At 38.4% G+C, this 12,065-nt stretch overlaps 1 protein-coding gene across 1 annotated transcript; it reads left to right on the forward strand.

The window, feature by feature from the left end:
- The first annotated feature begins 1,045 nt into the window (after positions 1-1,045).
- tbx18 (T-box transcription factor 18) lies at positions 1,046-10,155 on the forward strand. Its single transcript, XM_077219171.1, has 8 exons — positions 1,046-1,739; positions 2,634-2,808; positions 3,506-3,607; positions 4,123-4,294; positions 4,783-4,950; positions 6,044-6,108; positions 7,483-7,577; positions 8,264-10,155. The coding sequence occupies exons 1-8, from the start codon at positions 1,511-1,513 to the stop codon at positions 8,923-8,925; spliced, it is 1,668 nt and encodes a 555-aa protein (XP_077075286.1). The 5' UTR covers positions 1,046-1,510; the 3' UTR covers positions 8,926-10,155.
- Positions 10,156-12,065: the final 1,910 nt, after the last annotated feature.

The raw sequence follows: 12,065 nt of genomic DNA on the forward strand, positions 1-12,065 counted from the left end.
TGACTATGCCTTATAAAATTTGTATGACAAAATGTAAAGATTAGGTAAAAGTTACCCAGTGACCTGAGCGTTTTATAAAGTGACGACTGTCATTTGGACATTCGTAATTATTTTTTATTTTATTAATTATATTGTTATAGGCTATTATTATTACTAAATAATGCATATATATCTTTTTTCATCCTTTTTTTTCTTGTTCATATTTTTCAAGTGGTTGACAGGTACAGAAAGTCAACCAGCACTGCATGTGCTCTAAGTGTCTTCACATGCATGCGCGTGGGACACGAATTCTCCAAATGGCAGTGCAATCATTTACACGTTTCAAACAGCGGAAAATATAAAGGCTCTGGAGCACTGAGCATAAAACTCGCAAGATGCTCTAAAAATCACATGGGTTTAGATCGAATCAAAGATAATTTATGCGACTTATCTGTGTTTATCTGTTAAAACATCTCACTAAAAATAGGCCCAAGGCAAATTGTTTTTTTGCCAAAAAAAAAACCTTTCTTTGAAATCCTTTGAAATATTTCTCCCTCTTGTATTCAGTATAGCCTGTAAGCAAATAACAAAAGTAAAACCAAGAAACCCAAACAACCTACCAAAATAGGCTAACACTGTCGATAATGCTCGCTCTTTTTAATTAAAGGAAAAAAAGCCTTTTTTAAAGCTAAAGGCTAATTCTAATTCCCTTGTATCTAAAATGTCTCATTTGTTTTCAAAATGTATAAACTTGCTGTACATCAATAAATGCAAACATTATCTTTCTTTAAAAATTGTATCGTATTTTGCATTCAGTCGTTTTTTCCAATAATGTATACAATTAACAGTGAATCGTTCTCTTTTTTTTGGGGGGGGGGGGGGGGGGGATTTATTGTACCAGGAAATTGTGTCTCGTAGTAAAAATTGGTGCTTCTTGGGGATTTGTATTTAGAAACTGTAGACTGCAAGTCTCAAGTCAGGTTAGTTTTACATGTCTTATGACTGGGCCTCACGCAGATACAGGCGTAGATTTGGTAATAATTCTACAGGATTGGCTCACAAGGGCTCGTGAGGAGGTAATGCGGAAGCATGTGGAGCATGTACAGCCGCAGTGTGAAAATGATCGCAATGCCGCGCGCACGACTGGAGCTCAGTGAGTGAGAGATGATTCATTCAGCCAGGCTTTACCACATATGGGCGGAACGTTCCACACGAGGGTCGAAACGCAGCGCGCCCATTGGCAGAGAGCGCCGGTGATTGACGTGAGGAGGCCCCGCCCCTCTTCTGCCCTGGTTATTGGCACTTTAACGAATCCCGGCCACTGCCTCGGTGTCCGTGAGCGTTGACAGACCGATGAGCCTGTTTTAAATAGACTGTCGCTTCGTTTTCAGCGTCTTTGTCACATCGCCCGTTTTAATTAGTTACTGAAGTGGACTATTCTGACTCAAGGAATGCTAGATTAAGTGCTGTTGCAAGTGCACTTCTAGTGAACTTCTCTTTCTCGGCCAATCTGTCTTCTCGGTTTGTAACCATGTCTGAGAAACGACGGTCCCCGTGTACTATGAGCCTCAAAGCGCACGCATTCTCGGTAGAAGCGCTTATTGGCACGGAGAAAAAAAGAAAGCTGGAAGAGGACAACGAAAATTGTTTTGAGGAGGTAAACGAGGAGTCGAGCCTGACAGAAAGTCCGCAACCCCAGACTAGGAGAACTTGTCCCAGCACCAGGAGTTGCGAGATAGACTGCGTAAGCGACGAATCCCGTAAGTAGCCGATCCTTATACTAACTAAATAGGCCTGTATAAGAAATAGGCTAGTTACGCGCGAAACAAACCACAACCACACAATAAATATGCATTTGTAATTATCTTGGCTGAAAAGTAACATGGTACGATGAAAACATACACAATGTTGTTCTGTATTTCTAGCATGTGTTTGTAATAGGCAGCTAAATACAAACCAAAAATTAACATTAAAGAAGACAGTCTTTCACTAACAAAATCTTCAATAAATATATCAATAAATTCTTAAGTAAAAATATCCTTCCTCTGTAATTTATACATATAATTCAGTCAGGGTGACATAGACGAAAAATACAGAAAGACAAAATAACAGTTATGAGCCTCATAAATATAGGCACTAAGAGAGTGACTAATCTATTCTGTTTATGAGTTTGGCCACAATCATAAACACTCAAATTAACTTGCCATCACTAAAGCCTAAATAGGCCTACTTGCAAAAAATAACAAACAAACAAACAAACTATGGATAGATATGGAATAAAATATAAAATTCGCTTATTTTGTATGTAACTAGCCATTTATTTATTATTTTAAAGTAAACGAATACAGTTCTTCAAAGAATCTGTCATCTCGATAATGCATCAGAAAGTCATGACTTAGATTCTTAATTCCATAACGGGAAAAAACGGGGGGAATGTATAGGCTATAATTTCACTGTAATATTCAACAACATTTATAAAGTAATAATAGCCTAGTCTGTAAAAACATTTAGTAGCCTACAAATACAGAAAATCATTGCAAAGCACGTTTGCATACCACTTCAGCACTCGTTATTGCAATAACAATAGTTAAAATAAAAAGGGTTCTGCAGATTGTTATGCTATAATTAAGACAAACTCTTTCTGTCTTTCTCAGCTGAGTCTGAGGACGTGTTGTTGGATAGCCCACAACCTGCACCCCAGGGCGCGCAGCTCCTCGCGCAATCGGGCACGAGCTCCGGAGAGGAGATGCGCGTGGATTTGCAGGGCTCAGACTTATGGAAGCGATTCCACGAGATAGGAACTGAAATGATCATCACCAAAGCCGGCAGGTGCATCACACAAAACACGCTTTTCAATGTTAAAACTTTTAATGACGATTGGCTAAAATCACCATATTCAATATTTACGTTTGAATAGTGTTAGCCTACCAAAGACACTCATTTCTTTTATCGTAAAAAAATACGTCATGTTACTTGTTTTAATTTCTATAAAAACATTTATTTGATGCAACCACACATGAATTCTTAATCCAAAATGCATTGACCAAAGTCTGAATTAAATTGCTGAAAAATCCAGACAATTTCTTTTGACAGGGTAAATGCGGTTACTTTCAGATGGACTTTGGGAATTACACTGAATTAAAAAGGGATTGGGACGAAAATGCCGCTGATATTTAGGCTAATAGGCCTACTGCTCATATAGCCTTTTTTTTTTACACATTTGATAGATTTTACTTTTATATTAGTCCTGGTTTTGTGTATTATTGGCTCCCTTATGTTGACTTTTATGTTGTGACTGACCATTTATTTAAATTAACTGACGTATCTCTAAAAAAATAGGCCTATAAGGAAAATAGTTTATTTGACGTAAACGGGCTGTGTTATAGCCTACTGTTAGAAAAATGATGCCCACATAAAGTTAAAAACTGTGTTCTTTGTAAATCTGAATTTTCTTTTGCACTTTGGCTCGCCTCAATATAATGTAGTCCTTATGAAAATATTAATATAAAATGTCATTTTATCCCAGGCGAATGTTTCCCGCGATGAGGGTTAAGATTGTGGGACTGGATCCTCATCAACAGTATTATATTGCTATGGATATTGTTCCTGTCGACAACAAACGGTACAGGTGAGCAATTACGAAATTTTTCTTCCCAACTGGTCGCTGCATAATATTGAGCATTTTGAACTAACCGTCTCCACAAATGGCACTCCGGGACGTTGTTGACATCTTCGGTCCGGCCTTTTGCGATGCCCTTTTGGGAGCTTAACCTCGTGGACCTGAAGGTCATGAGACAACGGCAGTCAAAACAAATTCATAACGCGTTAGTTTATTGAGGGCTGCTATGTATCTGAACATTTTGTAAAGACAGTAATGGGGTGATCTCAAGTGATTTCAGTTCATTGTATCTACAAAACAATAACTGTCATTATTTATTTTATTATTTACACAGCACAAAGATATAATAGAACACTTAGTGACTAGGCCTATGCAACAGTCTGAGACTGTTAGCTAACTGAAATCAAAGAAATTTGCGTTGCGTTGCGCTACGAAACTCCAAACCTATACTGACAGATATTGCTTTAAAAAGTCGAGCCGTCTAAAATACATATTATGTAAACACACTTTTTTCCCTATTCAAGGTACGTGTACCACAGCTCGAAGTGGATGGTAGCGGGTAACGCCGACTCTCCTGTCCCTCCACGCGTCTACATCCATCCGGATTCGCCTGCTTCCGGTGAGACGTGGATGCGCCAGGTTATAAGTTTCGACAAACTCAAACTGACCAATAACGAGCTCGACGACCAAGGCCATGTGAGAGAATATTTTATTATGTATCCAAGAGTAATTTACTGAATATAAATGTTTTGTTGTTGTTGTACATTTGAATAAGGAAAACTGCATAATTCTTGTCTATGTTAGGCTTATAAGGAAAACCTGCAAATACATTAAGACTTCATAAGTTAGTTATAAAGCAGACCTTTAGAATTTCCTTCTGTGATCCTGAAATAAATGAAATGTTATAATTGGACAACTCTTTTCATGCACCCCATAACACACATGCTAGCCATTGTCGCCCGGTGTGCATTTTGTTTTGCTGTATTATTTTAAAGGTCTAAACATGTTGTAATGTGGAGGGTTGTAAACAAACTCAATCAAAAGCATCCCCAGGGCGAGGCAGTTAAAGGCCTGTTTGGCCTTTGAAAATGGAGGCATGTGTGTTTTTATTGAGGTAGAAAACTACTTTTGTAATTCCTCCGTTTCCCACTCTAAACACTGATGCGCGATGTAATGTTTTCCAGATCATTCTGCACTCCATGCACAAGTACCAGCCCCGTGTCCACGTCATCCGTAAGGAGTGCGGTGAAGAACTCTCGCCGGTTAAGGCGGTTCCCACCGGGGACGGTGTCAAAGCATTCTCTTTCCCTGAAACTGTCTTCACAACAGTGACTGCATACCAAAACCAACAGGTATCTTCCAACACATCCTGCCATAACTGTTTTATGCACAATTTGATAACACATCACAAAAGCTGCAAATAAGGGTCAGATTGTGTCTTGAAATAAAATGAAGAGGAATTCGTCGGGCTCAGTGCCTTTTCTTTTTATTGGATTACATTATTACAGCTTAATTTTTATAAAACAAATGAATAGGAAAGTCATGCCAGCCACAACAAAACTGGCCAATTTATTTTTTTAAGTCCAAGCAAGCAAGAAAAAAGCAAGTAATAGAAACAATATGAATAATATTATTAGGATACAAGATGTGCAAAATTTAACACTCAGGACCTATTTTAGAATTATCTGGACTCAATACCAGCATTTATGAAAATGGATAAAGCAGAGCTGTTCTATGGTGACAATAATAGTTGTTTTGGTTCATTTTATTTTATTTTTTTTATGTTTTATTTTTATAATAAACTCAGTTAGAACGCTCGTATTTAGGATACACTGGTTTGATAAATTACGTAATTTATATGATATATTACTGAAATAATCATACAAATCTCCTAAAGTTGGGATTTGAAGGGGTCCTGCTCTCTAAATTCATAGATCAAAGCCTATATGAAACTGAAAGAGTATGCAACCAACACCCCATAAAGGGCAATTTATTTATAAAGGGCACAGTTACATATGTGTTTATTTAGGCATATGTATTGACTTTCCTTTGCCTACAGTTCAGAAGCAAAGTATTTATAAATTGTTACCCAGAAAAAAAAGTACTTTAGAAATTTTTATTTTATATATTGTTTGATTAAATTAACGTGTTTTCGTTTGCTATAACAGATTAATACCAGAGCATGTTTTAAGTTAGAGCTTGAAATCTTATCATCATTTTCATGTTAACTGCTAAGGTTTAAAATTATGTCACCCATTTGTCTGAGCTTATAAAAACACAACACACATGTTCTCTCACACACACATACGAAAGAAAAAAGCTTATAAAATAAACCCACACACATTGCATTGTGGGATAAGGGTCACTGGTGCTAGGTCAGAGAATTTGACATTACAGGCTTTGGGTCAGTAAAGAGAATGTGTTTTGTGTGTGGATTTTTTACAGATAACAAGACTGAAGATCGACAGGAATCCATTTGCAAAAGGATTCAGAGACTCAGGAAGAAATAGGTAAATACGTTTAGTTACTGTATATGTACAGATCTTTGTTACTAATGCTTACTTCTGGATTTCCAAAGGATTTGCTTGATTTAAGTCAATGGCATTGTACATTTTAAAAAGCAGTAACTGCACCAATACTGGAACTGGGAAATGGGTTTTCCGAGGTTTTTCATAAAATGTTATTGATCACATTTGAGGCAAGCCCATCTGTCACAGAATAGCCTAAATGTGTAGTTTCTGCTTTTACCTTTTTGTGTTGCAATACAGAAATTACACTTTATTACATTTATTTTTCGAGGCAACAAAGAGTTTTTTGTTCAACTTCTCATTCTTTTCTGACATCAGTGTAAAGTTAATTCAGAACTATCAAACCGTGTCAAAGGATTATCAGGTCCAAAGGGAAAAGTCTTCTTTTAGCCAAACTGAAAGTACCACAAGATTCCAGCGAGGCCCAGACAAAATAAACATAAAAACAGAGTCAGATTAAAAGGCACTATTCCATGTACAAAAATAAATGTATAAATGAAAATACACAGCACAATAAAAATAATCTGCATCTTCTCATAACACAAGAGAAATAAATAATAAGTGTGCAAACAGGAAATGGAGGCTGTGTAGAAATAGGGCTTGCAAGACTCTGAATCGAAAGCTCAGTGGGGAAGTTTAACTCTGCTCATTATTTTTAAACGAGAGCGATTTTTACACCCCTCTGAATCGCAGCAGACCACATACATCCACTTTTCCTCCGTCCCTATGCGAGGTCTCGCAGAGCACTTAGACCGAGCCCCGTGGCTCAGTGTTACAGGAAAAGTTAAGCAGTTTGCTAAACAAACTCGGCCACTTGATAGCTCAAGTGGTGTGGCTGATAAAACTGGGGCCGAAACAAGTTGAGGCATCTTGTGTGAATTATCGCCTGAGTGGTACTGTGGAGGGGGTGGGGTAACGTCCACGCTAACAAGGCGCACTGAGCACCACCATTACTTCCAGAAAAAGCCAGAAAATACCCCCCCCCCCCCCCTTTCTTTTTCTTTCTCTCTCCTCGTAAAGCTTTAACTGTGGCTTCCTGCACTCTATGTCTGATCCCACCGATAAAGCTATGTGAAAATAATTATAGCCTTGCCGTCGCACACACCAGCACACACACATTATGTTCTTCATTACCTGCTCTGCTTTACTGCCCAAATACATACTGATAAAGAAGGGCCTAGCACTAAGATGGCTGGCAGGGTTGAACACATTGTTGGAAAGGTTAGCCAGATGTAGAGCTTTTCTGTTAAGTGGACTGAGAGTTTACTGAATCACTCTTGCCTTTGTATTTTTAGGCATATTGTGTGTTCTTTTGTCTAATACATGTTTATTGATCAGAATGCTTTTGTGATTTAGGATGGGACTAGAGGCTCTGGTTGAGTCGTATGCGTTCTGGCGGCCCTCACTGAGAACTCTGACATTTGAGGAATTCCCTGGAATCACTAAACAAGGTACCACTTGTGTCCATGTTTTCCCTGTCAAATGTATCATTGCACAATGGGTTTTTGTTTATACGCATTTGTAAACATGAATAAGACATTTTTGTCTTTGGAATATCTTATACCAATGAGTTTAATATACTTCATGTCATTTCAAATAGATTTTCTTGTGTCTGTGGGACAAAAAATAATAATATTTTGAAAAAAGACTAATATTTTTGATAATGCAATGAAAGTAAATTGGGACAAATGTTGTTTGGAACAACATGAAGCTGAATAAATAACAGAATGTTCTGTTCTTTTTTTAATATTTATTCCTGAATTTGAATTCAATTTCAATTGAGCTAGCAAACTGGATGCAGAATTGGAACTTGAATTTGAATGCTTGGGAGCAAAATGCAAGAATTGAATACTGTAACTAAACTTTTAACCAAACAAATAACTAGATGAAACGTCATCTTGTGATTTAAAGATGAGCCAATTCTTCAAATAAGATGTTATGCACAACCCTGGTACACATGAAGACATGTATTATGAAGTTAAAAAAACATAATTTTGAAATATATTAAGAATAAATTTGATTTTATGTTTACTTTGAATCTCTGTAATGTGAAATTTCGCACTATGAGATTTGTATATTTTGGTTTGTTTTATGTGTATATGTGTTATTAATGATATGTCATTATGATTGCGTTCAGGTGCAGCTGGCTCTCACGGTGTTGTTGGGTCTTCAGCACACACACATCTGCTGTCCTCGTCCTCATGCTCTTCCCCTACATTCCACCTGGGTTCCGGGGCAGGGCCAGTGTGCGACTACTCCACCTGCAGTCGAACAAGCCACCCTCTCCACCGCTACGCCCCTCCCCTCTCCGCAGACTCCTACAGTCGACTGGCCAACCCAGCAGCAGATGCCTTTTCAACTAATCGGAGCTCTACGTATATGAGCGGGACCGAAGGTGAAGCGTTCTCGTGCACACAGAGTGGCCTGCCAATCCAGATCCACAGCATGCCAAGCACAACCTCCCAGCTGCAGTACCTAATGCCCAGCCATACCCATAATGCGTTTTCCACCAACCAAAGCACACAGGGATCCTATAATGGGTTCCGCCTGCACAGCCCTTATGGCCTCTATGGTTACAACTTCTCCACTTCTCCCCGCTTGGCCACCAGCCCTGAAAAGGCTGCCGCCACGCAAAGTTCATTCCTTGGCTCCTCCCCTAGCGGGACGCTGACGGACAGGCAGGTTCTGTCCACTGTGGATGGTCTGCACATGCTTAGTAGTAGTCAACAGAATCTTTTTGACTCACGGACTTTGGGATTGACAAGCTCCACCTCCCAGGTTACAGCTCACATGGCTTGAACTGTGACCCAAAAACTTTTTCGGACTACAAAACTCAGCTAAGAATGTTTTCTTTGAGTATAAACTAGTTTTTAGGACTAGTCAATAGCATAATTTATAATCCGTCGGACATTCATCAATCTCACAAGAGTTGAGAGAGGGACATGCTGCTATGGCAAGCAAAAGAAACAGATGTACACAATGTAAAGAATTGAGAGAACTCTGCAATATCATTTATGTTTCGTGAAAATGACAGCTGAAGATAACATTGAGGATATTTTTAATAGACTTTAAATCTTTAAAATCATTCTGATGAAGCGGCACAGACTATTATTGGACATCAGGGTATGGAAATGCCTGAAGAACCACGCGGGAAACCATTGAAAACACTTTACAGACACACTTGCGGACAATCCTGCTCAGTTTCACGGCATGAAAGGACGTCAGGCATCGGATCTCATCAACGTTCAATGAGACCCCTGAACTGCTGGTAGGAGTGTGAGGACTTTAACAGATGCCTTTTGTGAGGCTGGACTCAGCATCTTATGGACAATAAAACAAAGTTTGGCACTTAAGAGTGAGCAGACTGAAAATGACAGGAAGTGATGTCACGTAGTATGAAACAGGCTTCAATGACTTGAATTTTGAACTACACCATTTTCTAGGTGACAATCATCAGGTAACTACGTCACTTATTTGTGCTGAGGTTTTGAGCACATCCAATCAGCATTAATGGCAGATAATGTGAATTAATCTGAAACTGGACAAGGAAAAACTAAATATGGGCTAGGGTTTACAAATTCTCTCCAATTCGAAGTGTTTTTGTTTGGAACTGCGCTGCTGTCTGAGTCTTGGAACAGACAGGGCTGAATGGAATCTGATCCAAGATGATAATTCTCACACTTTATAAATACAACCATTGGCATTCTTCAGAAGGATTATCCTGCCACGAGATACATGCTGATTCCAGGTCAGCTGTCTCACTCTGAATCCAAGACCGAAAAGAACGCTTTTCCTTTGCAGACATGTTAGCTTTTGCTAATTTTCTTATTAAATGTATTTTTCACAAATATGGAGAATATGAATATTATTGATACTGTGTAAAGATTTCACTTGCACTTACGGCAATTTTAAATACTTGCATTTTAATAATAAGGCTTTTTTGCCAAAGGCCACTCTTTTGACACTTCCTCCATGTTTGATAATTAGAAACCCTTTGAGCCAAATAAAATATATCCATATGGCAAAGAATAATCGAAGAGTTTTTGCATGTGTTTCAGCATTAGATGCTTCTCTTGGGGTCAAGCAAAGGTTCTGAATGCTTAACAAATGAAAAATACCACCAGGGGCTCCTAGAGGTACACTGACACACACAAACAGAATGCATTCATGGACACGAAAGACATAAAGTTTGAACTTGCAACCTTACATTTTAAACAATTAAATGTTATACGAGTAAAAAGTTTGTGCTTTTGTCCCTGAGAAATCATACATCAACAAGTTTTTCTGTTGCTAAATGAGCGTGACATTATATATTATCTTCATGTACTTGCAATGTGTCAGCTTAAGAGTGTGTGTGTGTGTGTGTGTGTGTGTGTGTGTGTGTGTGTGTGTGTGTGTGTGTGTGTGTGTGTGTGTGTGTGTGTGTGTGTGTAAAGGAGGTTATGCAAGACTTTCTGACTGCTTCTAACTTTTAACACTTTTAGTGAACTGCAAAAATTAAAAAACAATTTAGGGGACTAAACTTAGAAACTGAAAATACTCAAACAGCACTAGGAATTTGTACTAGCAGTCTAACATTGGGTCTTTAGAACCAGAACCAGTGAGACACCTGTTTTGGACTGAAGATGACAGACAAACAGCACATGCAGAGAGAGAGGAGGTTGTTGGGTGCTTTTTTATTTTAGAACAGAGGAATGGTTGGCTTGCTGTATCTCACTAACAGGTGACAGCCCCCCCCCCCCCCCTTGTTGGTTGGCAAACCTTACATACACCAATATCCTTACGCACACACCTCACATTACTGACTCATTATCAGTAGACCTGAGGACATAAACACTCTGAGGCCAGTAAAGGCCTGTGTGTGTAAAATATATACTTAATGTACTAGATAATGTATAAAATTGATTCCATAATGGACTAAATAGGACTCAAACAGTATGGTATATATAAATGTTCTTTAATAACAAATAAAAATAGACTTAAATATTTGTACATTTATATATGTGTTTTCATGTTGTACATAAACACACACACACACACACACACACACACACACACACACACACACACACACACACACACACACACACACACACACACACACACACATATATGTATATATATTACACAAAAACATTTATATACACATATAAATTCCTTTAATCCATGATCATTCGACTTAAATGGCAGTAATAATTTAAATAAGCAAATGAGAAATAAATTAAAAAACCTGTATTTGCCCATAATGATTTTTCATATCCAGCAATAAAGTGTAATATAACTCAACTACATATGCTTTTTAGATTCACTGGCTAACATGCCTTGTGGTACTGGTCATCACCATTACTCTGCCAGGGCTCCCTTTTCATGTCAGTGTGTTGGCATACGGGATCATCTTTCTATCTCTCAGTGCCTGGCATCATCTTCTCTCCACACGGCCAACACAGTGTTACATTTTCACACTCCATTTATATTGATTGTGCAATCTTTGCACATTTACATTTCTTCAACATTATAACTACAGAAAGTCACAGAAAATTACGTCAGTCCATAAGTCATTAAGACCCTAAAACAACCTAGAAAGGGCAGAACATTATGTTCGACCGTTCGCGCAAATCATGCATAATTCATTCTTGTTTAACAGCTCCTCATACGTCCATTATGGTTTGGGAAAAAGGCAAGCCTTATTTCCACCAGTGCAACCCGGGCCACATTACATAACCATGCACTGTTGCATATATTCATCTGTGTGTCTCCTGGTACATTACCAAATGGTCTGACATTCAACTTCAATACCCACTAATAGCAGTTCACTTTTGCGATGAGCCTCGTGTTCTGCATTGCATATGACTAATACAAACGCTGGATAGATGATATTTTAGAAATCCATGCCATTTGCTCTATGTTGTGGTCAAGCACTCGTGACTAATCATAAACCC

Source organism: Siphateles boraxobius, unplaced genomic scaffold, assembly GCF_051911475.1.
Source record: "Siphateles boraxobius isolate OS27281-9 unplaced genomic scaffold, OSU_SipBor_1 77, whole genome shotgun sequence".
Lineage (NCBI taxonomy): Eukaryota > Metazoa > Chordata > Actinopteri > Cypriniformes > Leuciscidae > Siphateles > Siphateles boraxobius.

Excerpts from the sequence above, each read along its gene's own strand:
- tbx18 (XM_077219171.1), top strand. The coding sequence starts at position 1,511 with ATGTCTGAGAAACGACGGTCCCCGTGTACTATGAGCCTCAAAGCGCAC. Across the intron at positions 3,608-4,122 it reads GTCGACAACAAACGGTACAG|GTACGTGTACCACAGCTCGA; the intron begins GTGAGCAATTAC and ends TCCCTATTCAAG. Across the intron at positions 4,951-6,043 it reads CTGCATACCAAAACCAACAG|ATAACAAGACTGAAGATCGA; the intron begins GTATCTTCCAAC and ends GATTTTTTACAG.